General features: G+C 53.0%; 1 protein-coding gene across 8 annotated transcripts in view; it reads right to left on the reverse strand.

Annotated features, from left to right (window-relative positions):
* The window catches only part of TET3 (tet methylcytosine dioxygenase 3), a 109,267-nt gene extending 95,545 nt beyond the window's left edge, over positions 1-13,722 (reverse strand). For 2 of the 8 annotated variants that reach the window (XM_022563105.3, XM_022563103.3), the window contains exons 1-2: positions 12,388-12,598; positions 10,843-11,568 (exon numbers count right to left, since the gene is read on the reverse strand). In XM_022563105.3, the coding sequence (XP_022418813.2) occupies positions 10,843-11,145 (303 nt within the window). In that variant the 5' untranslated portion in view covers positions 11,146-11,568; positions 12,388-12,598. The other 6 variants (XM_089922949.1, XM_089922950.1, XM_089922953.1 and 3 more) reach the window with 6 other exon arrangements.
* Between the last annotated feature and the right edge of the window lie 322 nt (positions 13,723-14,044).

A 14,044-nucleotide genomic window follows, 5' to 3' on the forward strand; every position in this document is an offset into this window, starting at 1 on the left:
ATCCATAGATAGATTTGGGGGGGGGTTTATAGGAGGATCAACCAAGCAGCAACGCCATGCCAAGCCCCATAATTGGACCATGATGTACTGTATCTTATTTAACCCTCAAAACAAACCAATGAGACAGGAATTACTAATGCCCATTCTACAGACTGAAAAATCGGGAGACTGAGCAGGGCTCTCGCCTCCCCCCCGCCCCCCGCCACTCGTAGCAATACAGCTGGTGCTGCTCTGTGTAGCTCTATGATTTTCTTATCAACCTACCTTTTCTAGAGTTGGCAGGGGGTAGATGACAACTTCTCCTCTCTTGCCGTGCCTGTGTCCTAAAGAAGGTCACTCCCCACAGGGCTTTACTTCAAAGCTCAGTTCAAGCCCCACTTCCTCCAGGAAGCCTTCTCAGGTTACCCTAGACCTCTGCCAGCTGACAGCACTTCCAATGTTTCTCATTTGACACTTGGTACTGCTATCCGTCTCTGTGTGTCCTGCCTCTCCAACCAGAATGGCTAGAGTCGTGCCTCTCCAAAGCCCCGGGGTTTTGTTTTGTTTTGTTTTGTTTTGTTTGCCCAGCATTCCACACACTGAAGGCACTTGGAATCGACTGTGGGGGAAATCTGTGACCTTCCCTTCCCTCTCCATCACACAAAGGATCTGCCAAAGAAACCCAACATCCTCTCCACCTTCAGAACCTATGTTTGAAGTCACCGGTGTCCACACATCAATTTCCACCCAAGTAATTGCAGCCCATCACACACACATCATCCCCTATATTTCAAACTCTTTGCAGTTGTCATGGGAACTGCCTTTGCCTTCATTCACAGATCAGGCCTCACAATTAGCTTTGGCAGCGGAAGTCTGTATCAACGGCAATCTCGGGGAGGAGAAAGACAAGGAGGTGAAAGAACAGCAGCAAAGGAAGAAAAGGTGCTCCTCCCTGGAGATGCAATAGAACCAGACTGGACTCAGGCACCCAGTGATGTCAGAGGGAAAACAGAGCCAGCCAGCAACTCCACCTGCGTATTTCCACACCAACAAACAGAATGCACCCAGACCCCCCCAGGCTGACAAGCAGCAGCTGTGGCTCTGCCCACACCCCACAAGCCATCCTAAATGCTTGTAAGAAGGTCTTATATTCTATGAACCTCATCACGGTCTCCCCACCCCAAATTCAACAGCCTTGGACCACCAAATGTTCCAAGATCCAAGCAAATAACACAGAACCTTCATTGAGAAGGTGAGACAGGAATACTGAGTGGTTTAGAAACCTGGGGGCAGCCCCAGGGGAAGACTTCCAAGAATAATTAACACAAAGCATCTTACCTTCCACCTTGAGGATCCATGAACACCCTCAGCTGGTGCCCTGTGGTCTGTCTGCGTCCTTCCACACCACTGCCGCCAGCCGTGAGCATTCGAGTAGCATCTCTGCACAGCTCAGTTTCAGGGGAGATGCCTCCCTCCTCCTAGAAGTACCCCCCCTCATCTTTCACATATCACTACGCTGAAACTCTCAAAACAGGTCCCTTCCCTTCCACGATGGTCTCTCTCCACCTAACAGTGACTAAGGCTGGTCTCTGCCCTCAAGGCATCCCTCCCTTGTAGCCCTACCAGACTAATAGTTTGTTGCCACGCTTGCCTCCCTCCCCAGACTGTGAGCTCATTAAGGACACAGTAAATGCTGCCTCCCCTTTACCGACGGCTCAGGCTCAGCGCAGCGCCTCGCACACAGCCAGTCCCAGGCGAGATGTGCTGAAGGAGGCTGGGAAGGCAACTTGCAGGTTTACCAGTCAAAGCAGATGACGTCCTGTCTCTGGAAACTTAAGCGACGCCAGAGAGAGAAGCTGCCCTCCCCCGGCACAGGGGACACTGGAGGTCCTGGGACTGAGGAAGCATTCCAGGAAGGTGCCTCTCCTCCGTATCCTCCTAGCACCAGCTCTTCTCCTCTCACTGGCTCCCAACACCCCCACCGCATCCTGCAGCGTCAACCATCCACACAGGACCCAGGCTAATGGTGAGAGGATGCCATTCCCTCTCTCTTCTGGGGCTCCAGGATCATTCCCAGCATCAAGCAGGGAACTGGGGTACCCAGAGCTTACTCTTAAAGGGCAGAGAAATCAATAAAAAGACAGAACAAAATGAGACCAGAGAGAGCCACCCAGTGTCCTTCCCACAAGAAAGGCTCAGAAGGGAACAGGCTCTATGGTCCGGTACCTTGCTACTTGTTTTTGACCCAGCATCTCCACACCCCTTCCTGAGGCTTCCTCTGGCAGTAATTAAATGGGGTGGGGGACTATGGGACACATGCATTCTGGCAAATGCTCCCAAATGACTCTACCTAATGCAACTCCCTTTCCATTTGGAGCATCTAGAGTTGCTGCTCTACTAGTAGTGGGAGGTGCATTATTCTGTCCACGAATTCCCTGGCTGGGTGTGGGGAGACAGGGCACAAGGGAGTTAGAACATGTACAGGTCAGAGCCAGCAGTGCAGGAACAGAGCTTGTGCGACCTGAAGCAAGCAAGCAACCCCCTGTGGTCACCGGAAGGCTGGCCAGTTAACCCACACTGGGCGCCGGCTTTTTTTTTCCCTCCCTCAGTGACTAATAAAAACTTAGGTTATCAGATTTCTTAAGCAAATGACAGGAGACAAGGCCACAGAGGGGTGTGTCCACTCCAGGTGTGCCAGCAGCCTGGGCCCTGCACAGACACACTCAGGCAGAGGCCCAAAGCAACCCTAAAGGACTCTCCCAGCCAAAGTGCAGCAGGGCTCAAGGTAGATACAGGGGTCGTATTCCTTTCCAACACCTTCTCTCTTCCTGAGCATCCTGCCCTCAATCCACAAGGGAACTATAAAGAAGTGATGGGAAGGGGAGGAGGAATTAGTGACAACTCCTGAGACCCCTGATGTGGTCTTTCAACTCACCCAGTCACCACACTCCCCTCTCCAGGATGAGAGGCTCAAGGCAGAGAGGTGACTGCTGACTTGGGGTGGGGCATGTGCCCGAGTAAGAACCCTCAGGCAAGGTTCACCAGGGCTGCTGGGTACCAGTGAGGGTGGGAGAAGCCGCTTTCCCCCAGGCAGCTTCAGAGAGGCCTTCAGATGGGGAGCCACACCGCTTTCCTATTGTTTTTCCCCACAGCAGATAATTAAAACATGGCCCATGCCTTCAAGGGAAGCAATAAATAAAGAGAGCATGCTCAGTAAAAAAAAAAAAAAAAAAAAAAAAAAAAAATGCAATAAGCTTTGCCTTGGGTTGTTTAGAACCCAGGAAAGCATTGCCCCCTCCATACCCCTCACCACTTACCTTGGGGTGGGAACAGGAACCCTATCCCAAAATATCCTTCCAGGAATAACCAACTGGGACAGCTATGTCCCCAACCCAGAAACAGTCTTCAGTGAGGGTTCAGAGACCACGCAGGGAAACTCCATGTCCAGTAGAACTACTCATATTGATAAAAAATCTAACACACAAACCACTTGAAAGGTAGCTAGTGTGCCTGAGTTCCTGAATTTAATTTTAATTAATTTTAATTTCTGTAGCCACACATGGCTAATGGCTATCATATTGGACAGCTCAGGTAGAGCATGCTTCTTAAATTTGGGAGGTCATGAATACTCTTGAGAATTTGCTGAAAACCACAGCCCCTCTCCCCTGAGAAAATATACCCCTGCACATTCACACACTTGGCTGAAATTTTCAGAGTTTACAGACCATATTCCAACCCAGGTCTGAGATCAATCAGGTCTAGAAATTGACCAAAAACGTTATGGCCTAAGAGCGATGTTTCTTCTGCAACGTAGTTGTCTAAAGAATATGTTATACTTTACACAGTTTGAGCAAGAGACCACCACGTGTGGAAGACCCCGCCTGACAGAGGACATCCTTGTAACATCCCAGCCAGAACATCCATCCTCTACTCAGACCCACGCAGGCACAGGGCTGGTTCTTCAGTCTTGGAACAGCTATAAATGTTAGAAAATTCTTTTTTTCAAACATGGATTCAGGGAGATCAGCTCAGTGCTTTCTGACGACCTAGAGGGATGGGATAGGGAGGGTGGAAGGGAGATGCAAGAGGGAGGGGATATGGGGATATATGTATACATATAGCTGATTCACTTTGTTGTACAGCAGAAACTAACACACCATTGTAAAGCAATTATACTCCAATAAAGATGTTAAACAAACAAACAAACAAACAAACATGGATTCAGTCTACCTGCTAACTTCTACCCTCGAATAAAAGTTCCACACATTCCCCTACACAAAGGGACTGACTCCCTCTTCCACACAGGACTCGTCCTAGCCTGCGTTCCTCTACTCATTTCCAAGCTGAACAACTCATCTTCTTCAGTTGTCCTGCATGTGACTACTCTGACAGAGCTCCTAGAGACAGGCTGTCAACACACCTTTCAGAGTTTCAGCTATTCCTACCTGCCATTTCTTTCTTTGCTTAAAAACAAGTGCAGAACTTTGGATTTACCCTGATTAAATTCCAATGAGTTTGGCTGAGGCCCATGGTTCCAGACTGCCCCCAATCTTCTTAACCCCTTGTTCTATCATTCAACTCAAATATCGGCATCACCACGACTACCGCTGCCACGACCCACCTACCCACTGATCACACCTGCTCCTACCTACATCTTATGAAGAGGGGGCACACATCCCTTCAGCTCCTAAGCCTCCAGACCCTTCCATGAGATCCCGGGTTCTATGGGTGTGCTCCTCCTGGTCACAACTACCACCAGCTACTACTCTCTCGTGGGGCTCCCATGTTCCAAGTCAGACTGCTGGGCAGCAAACATCTTCCGAGAACCCTTTCCCAACTGTTCTCAGAACACACACACACGTTCTTAAAGGGCTTATTTTATTGATAACTCACTAGGCTAGAAAGAAATGGACTCCAGAAAAACAAGAATAAACATGAAGTAAATCTCAAGATGTTCTTATCTCCCTGGCATACAGGGTAAATGGGTTGGATCACCCTCCTTACCCTTGTTGACAACTGGAGTTCTTTTTTTTTTAAGTGTAATATATCAAATTTTTATTCCCATTACGTCTTTTTTTTTAAAGATTTTTTTGATATGGACCATCTTTAAAGTCTTTATTGAATTTGTTACAATATTGCTTCTGTTTTATGTTTCGATTTTTTTGGTCACGAGGCATGTGGGATCTTAGCTCCCCGACCAGGGATCGAACCCACACCCCCTGCGCTGGAAGGCTAAGTCTTAACCACTGGACCGCCAGGGAAGTCCCTGCAACTGGAGTTCTTTACCTCTGTTCATCAAGACTTACTTCTGTCCCCTTCTCCACTCACAGAAGTGCCATAGGCCGGCTCCGCAAACTCGCATGGACATACAAATCACCTGGGAATGTGGTTAAAATGCAGATCCTCATTCAGTAATTCTGATGTAAAGCCTGAGATTCTGCATTTCTAACAACGTCCCAGATGATGCCGAGGCTGCTGGTCCACTGATTAGCAACGAGTAAGTATGGCTGTAAACCATTCGGGTGCCCTAAGACTCAGGTGAGCAATTTGCAGTAAAGAGTCCTGGTGGGTGCCCATCATTCAGCTCTCATCTGTGTCAGAGGAGTTCCACTGTAACTACACATTAGATACACCTGGGGAGCCCCAGCCCAGTAGAGATCCACCCAAGACCAATCAAACTAGAATCTATGGGGGTGGGATCCAGGTGATCCCAACATGGAATCCCTGATCCACACTGGTTGATTAAAAAGTTTGAACAAGGCAGTTATACCTGTGCCCTCTTCAGGATGACTTTAAATAAAAACTGGTCCTCTGATCTGTCCACGAAGCTGGCAGGAAATAACATTTATCTGCAGAAATCCAGGCCCATTGGTTTGACTGAGTTTCTTTGTAAAGAACCACAGGGACCCTCAAAGCTCACCACTGTCTTTCTAAATCTCACGAACCACCTTTTAAAAAATCTGCTCTAGAACTGTCAAAAACTGACATTGGTTTACAATTTCCAAAATCTCTTTGAAAAAATGGAACTTTCTGCCTGTCTCTGGTCTTTTGGCCCTCTTCCAATCATCAGAATTCCATAACGATATCATTCCATGAGTATATCTGAAGGTGTGCAGTAGGGAGTGAATGACTCAGATTCAGGTAGGGTAGCTGGCTCTCCTTTCCTAACCACACATGCTGTGGTCTCTCCCCAGTTTATACTCCCTGGCATGACAGGGATCTAGTGGCTTCTCTCTCTCTGTCACTAGTCCTGCTCCAAAGCTGTAAGACTGTCTCTTCCTTCTATGCTCTTGCTGGGAATATATAAAAGCCTTTTATTGTCTTGAGCATTTTCCACCACCTCAGCACATTCTGGCCACTGGACTCCCTTACGTCCCTCTTAAAGCGTCAGGCTACACTTGAAGCGCACCCCTTTCCATGTAAACAGCATGGTCTTTTACTATCTGCACTCACAGACAGCAGCCCAAGCAGCCACATGGATGGTTCAGATCTTCCCCAGTCCCACCACCTTCCTCCTTAGGGCACCATTTAGGACCGTTAAGTCAGCATTTCCTGTTTCAAAAGCAATCTGACCCCTCCAGCTAACTTCCCTTTTAGAGTCTGTAGCCATGGGGTTAAAACTGTTTACAACTGAAAAACAATTTTCTGAAGTCTATGGTAAACACCTCTCCTTGACCAAGCTTCTCACTGGATTCAGAAATGCTGAGATGGGGTCCCTTTCTCTAAAGAGTCTCATCACTTCTACTTTACCAATCAATTCTTCCTTTGCTGGTGGGAACTGGTGCCAGCCTGACAGCATCCCTCCTCATAGCCTCCATCTGCAGGAAGCCAGAGCTACTAGCAGGTGAGGCAAGAAGTGGTCAGGTTCTGATATTGTTGAGAGATCCCCAATTCCAAGGTATCCTGTCTCAAAACTGGCATAGAGCTTTGTTTCAGCCACTAAATCCAACTGGCTGAGGGCTAGACACACCATATATATTTCTATTTCTCTTCATTTCTCACCCAGAACATTCTCGGTCATGCTTCCAGCCTTATGTATACATACTTCTAGGGAAGTTTTTCTCACAAAGGGGTTTTCTCCTACCCTTTTTATCAGACATTTACGTCCCTCACCATGAGCAACTTTTCAGTCAGGCCCTGGGCCACAGCGGCTCCTTGCTCCTGGGTGTCCAGCCTCCTCCCCCAGCAGAGGCCGGCAAATGTCTCCCTCCCTTTGCCTGGCCCCACCGTTCTATAAGCAAGCAGGGATGTCTTGAAACAAACATTTAATAAACAATTAAAGCTCAGAGACTAACAGACACAATTTTTATGCATAAAGATTAATTCTTTTCTAGATGTTCTAGGCATGTGTTGTCACCGTGCACTGATTACCTACCATGTGCTAGATGTTCTGCATATTTTATCTCAATTAATCCTCACAAAGAAGGGTTAACCCATCTGACATATGAAAACACCAATGCTCAAGAGAGTCAGCGGCACAGCCCTTACTTTGGGTTCTGTATCTTCACACTCACCAAATCCTACTTTTCCAATCACCCGTCTTCATTGTGCTACAAGCCACCACTCAGGTAAAAAGAATGTGGAAGTCAAATAGCCTCCGACATCAGCCTAGGATCTAAATCCTCCCTGGAACTAGGAAGGAAGACCTCAGTTACAGGAATGAACACCTTCAGGTGTGTTACCTCTCTTTAGGGCCCAGAGAAGTAAGTAGTCACCTACATCTGTGGTGGACAGGACCAACCCTGGGAGCTGCCTCTACTACTAAAATGCTGAACTTTTCTGAGTAGATGGGCTCTGCAGCACCACCTACCCGCACTGGGTAAAAAATTGAGGAGCAGGGAAGGAAGACAAGATAGTCAAGATAATGTTCCCCCTCTCCCAGGACGACACAAAGCAGCTGTCAGCAGATAGCTCAGAAGAAGCCCCAAAGGAAGCTGGAGGACGTAGAGACAGGATGGAAGTAAAGAAAGGTGCCCAGAAGAGGAGACGCTGAGAAGCGCAGGTGCAAAGAGAGGGTCTGATTCCCAAGAGGCTCCTGGGATGCTGTGTCTTGTCCCACCTGAAGAGCAGGGGCCAAGTTCTAAAGTTCTATGGGTCTCACAGATGTAGAGAACAAACGTATGGACACATGGACACCAAGGAGGGAAAGTGGCTGGGGCGGGGGTGGGTGGTGGTGGGGGGGATGAATTGGGAGATTGGGATTGACATGTATACACTAACATGTATAAAATGGATAACTAATAAGAACCTACTGTATAAAAAAATAAATAAAAGTAAAAAAATAAACAGCATGTACAGCTTGAAAAACAATAAAGTTCTATGGGTCTCCTCCTTTCCTGACCTCCCAAATCCTGGGACAGGTCCCCTCTGCTACATGGCTGCTCAGACCTAGTGAAGGTCTCAGCAGTTCCCTGGGGGCTGTAAACGCTGGGCTGCTTCCCTGGGCTCCCTCACTCAGGCACAGCCTCTTGGGCCTGTCAACTCTGCCAGAGATACATTCGTCAAATGCAGTGTAGCCTGGACAGTGGTTCCCACACTTTCAGCCTTCAAGGACCAATTTAAAAAAATTGTGGAGACAGACACTAGTTACCGTTTTGTATTTTGCCAAGTAAAGACTTTAAAAAAAAAATAGATCTAATTTTTATCAACACCTCCATTTCATTAAAAAATAGCACACTTTTAAACATCAAGAAATAGAAAGTATCTATCCTTAAAACAAAGTACTGCTCTTTAAGTCAAAGAAAGTTAACTTTAAGACAAAGCTCACTCCATTGTCCCCTTTCCATTGTTTCTCCAAAAACTGGGAGAGCTCTGTCATGGGACAGCACAGGTGCACAGATCAGCACGTGGACCCTCTGTCCAGGGGGGATCACAGGACACCAGCCACATTTTCCTGACCCTGGGGGCCTAGAGGGGCAGCCGGCCATGGCAAGGTCCACAGGGATGCAGACATCTCTCCGCCAGGTTGTCTCTAAGCCTCAGCCAAGCCAGATCCCCGGTCTCTTAACCACGACCACCGGAAGCCCAGGCCAGCAGCTTACACACAAGGATGACAGGCCCCTGGCTTCACTCCCAGCCCCTTTCACTCAGGTATGCCTCATTGTTGCCGAAAGAAGAGCTTAAACACAGTTCACAAGAGCCACGTGTTCCAGCCCAGAAAGCTCAGCCCGCTTCATCCCCCAGGGTTTGAGAGGAATGGAGTGAGAGAAAGGTGGAAGAGAAGGAGGTAAACCCTATCAGGAAGCAAGCAAAGGAATCAAGCTTTACAAGGCAGACGAGGCAGGTCCTACTTATACCAAAACACGAGATCTCATGCCCAGGAGTGAAGCCTACCCCTGATCCCACCCCCCTTTCAGAAATGACCCACAGAGCACTGGGCCAGCAGGATGCCAACTCCCCCAAACACCAGCAACATAAAGGAGCTGGACACAGTCTCCCAGGCTGGGGTGGGGAGCTGCAGAAGTGATCCAGATGTCTGCTTTAACCTGAGACCGGGGAAATACAGCATCAGTCCGCCGTCCCTGGACCGTGATATGCAGCTTCCACAGGGAGTGGGCAAGACAAGGTGAGAAGGGGCAGAAACACCCCAGCAACACCCACTTTCCTGACCAAAACACTGGGATCTTTCTTCCCAGCCACGGGACCACAGCCCCACCAAGCTGGCGGCACAGCTCTGAACTCAGCAGTTAGGGAAATCCCGAGTGCAAGCCGCCAGCCCATGGAAGCCACAGGTACCCCGGCTCTCAGAAGTACAGCGGTTTCCAGCCCAGCTAGAGAGGGCTTCAAAGGCCATCAAGCACAACCCCTGCATCCCCCAGGCAGAAGACAGACCCAGAGAGGGGACCTGAGTTGTCCGAGCCCTCGGACAAATCAGTGGCAGAGCGGGGGAGTCCCACAGACTGTGCAGGCCTCCGTCTCTGTCCAGCGCCAGTTCCGCTGCCTGGAGCAACCTCGGCCGCTACACTGCTCCTCCCAAGCTGCTCAACTTCACTCGTCCCTACCTCTGCCAACTCTCCGCTGTTACAGCTGCTACCAACCTCATGCTGGCAGCCCACCACCAGAATGGAAAGGAAAGATGGCCAGTGCAGGGCCACTGCCTCTCCACTTCCTCCTCTGCTCTCATTCCAGCTCCTTCCCTCTCTCTGCCTCCCTGCTCATAATTAAGGAAGTACTCCTTCCTGGGGTTGACAGTGTCTCAAAAACAATCGTTCATTCATTCAATTGGCATCTGAGTCCTTACTACACACCAAGGAACTGAGCCAGGCCCTGAGAACACAGAGATAAATGGTCCTTGACCTCAAGAAGTACTGTTTAGTAGGGGAACCCAAATCATGGGTTTCTCATTAAGTTCCCAAACACTTTTAGGTATCATCCCAAAAATGATGGTACCCAAAAAGATTTAGGGAAAGAAACATCCCACTCCATCAGGGAAGCATAAAAAACACCGTGTCACTCCAAATTTTTATTTCCAAACCCATCAGCCTCCAACCCTTACCTGACACCATCACTCCCCACATCACCCAAGCATTGGTGTGACCTTGAAACACATCTGAGGCTTCAAGCAGGACAAGGAACTTCTAGAGATAAAGCTGGATATCATTGTCCTGCATCAAATGCAAACATCAGAGATGAGACTGCTAGCTCAGAGCCCTCTACAACCCGGTTCCTCTCCCATCAATTGTCAGCCCGGCAAAGGAGCCTAAAGCAGCTTCCAAAGACAGCAACACTCCTTTTTATGGCCCCACTCAAAGTTGGACCAGGAGGATCAAAGCGGGAGAGTGGGCTTAACTGGCTTTAGCAAGACCCCTGTGAACACAGCACCCTCAAGGAAGGGTCTGGGCAGCCATGCAAGATCCATCTTACCTCCTTGAGAAGCCCCACTTTTTTCTTCAGCACCTCACACTTGCGCAGTTTGCAGATCTGATGTGTGCGGCGGTTGGTACAGCTGGTGCAAGCCCCACAGTTTTCTAGCCGCCGGCAGGGCTCGCAAGTACCACACCGTTTCCGTTTCTTCCGCCCATCTCCACTCCCTCGGAGCTGCGGTTCACTCCCAGCCATTGGGAGCCCAGGCCCCTGGAAGCCCCCTACCATCACCTGGCCCTGAGGGAAGTCATAAAGGCCTGGCAGGTCTGGCTGGACTGCCAGGGGCACCTGAAACTGACTCATGACGCTGCCAGAGGTGGGGGCATAGGTGCTGGGACAGAGCCACAGTCCAGCTCCCTGCCTCCAAAGGCCACCAACAGGTCCTTCTCTCCTAAAGCAGTCAAAATCTACAAGGTGAAGGCAAGTAGCTCCAGGCTCCGGGATGGGTGCCTCTTCTCAACCCCTCTTCACCTCCTCTGCAGCAGTCTCATAGGACTCAGTTGGGGGCCACTCTCCCACCTGATGGGGCCCGGGATCTGGGGGAGGACACCAGCGGCAGTCCCCAGAGACGGGATCATCTTGGATGGGTGGGTTCTTCACCCTCACCCACTCTGGACCCAGGCATGAGGTATGCCAGTAGGTGTGTGATGGGGGCAGGGCAGGGTGAGGAGTTTCTCCTCCGGTATTTCTTCTCCCGGGTCAGGATGATGGAGAAGGCAGCGCTGCCTGAAAAAGAGACAGAAAGGGGAAGCGCATCACTCGGGGCTTGGGGACAACTTTCACATGTTACCTCTTCCTGCTTCTGGGAAAAGGGAAGATGGGGGAAGAGAATGGGCTTGCTCTCATGAAGTTCTGCCCAGAACCTCTGGCAGGGCACACTAGCACCCGCTCCCTGAGGGAGAAGGCCTGGGGCCTGACGGGGTGGTAAGGAAACCTGGACGGCGAATTTAACGGGGTGGTCAAGGTGAGATTTCTAAGAAAGTTGTCCTTCGCCCCACCCCCACGGGCTTGGGAGAGTTTTGCCAAAATTCCCACACACCCCTCACTGGAGGTCGCTAGGCCCTCCCCAAGGGAGCACAGCTTTCAAAATAAAGTTTGCAGAGAGCTTCACTCGGCGGGGCTGCCCGGGCGCCCCCTGCACGGAAGCGGCCTGGAGAGGGGCGCGCCCGGGGTAGCCCGCGCCGGCCGCCCAGCCGCGCTCCCCGCCCGACGGCCGGACCCGTGAGGGCGGCCCGCTCCGACAAGGGGGCGCTAGGAGGGGGGCGCGCTCCGGCTCAGGCCCGGCGCGCGCGCACAGCCTCTCGGGCTCCTTTGTTCTGGGGCCTCGGCCGCTCGGCTCCGGCGGCTCCGCAGCCCCCGCCCCGCCCCGCCGCCCCCGCCCGGCTCCGCTACACTGTGATCCACAGCACCCCCGCCTCGTCTCCCGCAACAAAGTAGCGGCCCCCCGGCCGGCCCCCGGGCCGTCCCCTCCCCCGCGGGCCGGGCCCCCCCCCCCACGCCTCCCCTCCCCCACCCCGGAGCCGGAAAGGCACCGACTGCACCGACCTGCCCGCCGCCTCCGGGGCGGAGCGCACAAAGGGGCAAAGTTTCCCGGCCCGCGCCGCCGCCACCACCGTCGCGGCCGCCGCCGCCGCCTGGGGCGCCCGCCTCCTGGAGCGCCTGGCCCGGCCGAGCTCGGCGCACGGAGCCCCCCGCCCGGGCCGAGGAGGGGACGGCGCAGGAGGAAGGAAGAGGCAGCGGCGGCCGCGGCGGCAGCAGCAGCAGCAATGAAGGCGTCCGCGGGACTCCCCGCCCCCCGCGCGCCGCGGCACGTGCTCGCCCGGGGACTCCCCCGCCCGGGAGGGCGCGCACGTGCGGCCCCGCCGGGCCCCGCCGAGCCCCGCCGAGCCCCGCCGGCCCCGCCGCCTCCCTCTCCGCCGGGCTCGGGGCTACGCGAGGGGGGAGTTCCGCGGAGGGGGAGGGGACGGCGCGGGCAGTCCTCGAGCGGGTGGGGGCAGGGCCCGGCCCGGACGCCGCGCCTTTGCACCTGCAGTACTTCCCCTCCCCAGCGGTCGGTCCTCCCGGGACCCGGCCGCCCTCCTCCGGTTGGCCGCCACCGCCCTCCGGCGCTTCTGCAGCCCGGGCGGGCGCGGCGGGCGGCGCGGGGTGGGGCACGCGGACCTCCCAGTCTAGGCCCTCGGCGGAGCTGGCCTCGGTGTCCCCACTTCCTGCCACTCCCTGCGGGCCGAGCGGCCTGGGACGGCCCCGGCGCCCCCGGGAGTCCTGAGCTCCGGGCCCGACTGATCCCCCTCTCCTGGCAGCCGCTCGCTCGCTCATTCCGAGGCAGGACAATGGGGTACATCGCGCGTTTGCGTACCGAGTCAGCCTGGCCGGCTAGGAGGGGATACCCGCGAGCAGGGGCCGAGGGCCAGCCGGGAGGCACCCTCGCGGGGGTGACGGCCGAGCGCCCTACCCAGGCGGACCCCGGGCCCCTACCATCGCGAGCCTCCCCCGCGCCGCTCTCGGCTCTTTCGCTTCGAAAACAAAGACTGATCCGATACCCCCGCCCTGCCTCCCAGAGGAGGGGAAACGGGCGCGTCGCGGAGGGTAACCGAGGAGGACAGCGTTCAGGAGGGGCTCGGACAGGCACCGAGGGGGCCGTGGCGCAACCGAGCCCTATAACCCAGCGCAGACACTTTGAAAAGTCACCCCGGGCTATTTTCCAGACAAGGGGCAAGGCGTAAGAATATTTTCCAGTTGCCAAACTGCCGGTTCTCTCTGCTGCTTTTTTTCCCCTCACCTGTTGTTCAGGCCAAGTTGAAATTCCAGGTTAGATTAATTCAGCTCCACCCATCGGGCCTGACTGCCAGGCTGGTCCCCGAAGCTTCCTTCCACCTACCTGGGTTGCTGGGGAGAAGGGTGGGTCTCTAACACACACACACACACACACCCCACACACACCCAAACACGGGCAAGCCCTGGCAGAAACAACCACGGGCGGACTGGCCTGACCAGTTTGGGCGGTGTTCAAGGGACCAGGTATCTGGCAGGCGTCGCCACCGGGATGAAGCTAACAACTCAGCCAAAACTGGAAAAAGAGCATTCGGCCGGTTATTTAAAAGAAGAAGAAAAAAAAAGTAATTGATCTCAAGTAGCGCTGTCCAGAAAGCCCTAGGCAGTAGGAGAAGCCCGGGTTCCGTCTGGAACTTCCCTCCCCACAGGC

This window comes from Delphinapterus leucas, chromosome 13 (assembly GCF_059928025.1).
Source record: "Delphinapterus leucas isolate spDelLeu-1000000601 "Yukka" chromosome 13, BTC_Dleu_Yukka2, whole genome shotgun sequence".
Lineage (NCBI taxonomy): Eukaryota > Metazoa > Chordata > Mammalia > Artiodactyla > Monodontidae > Delphinapterus > Delphinapterus leucas.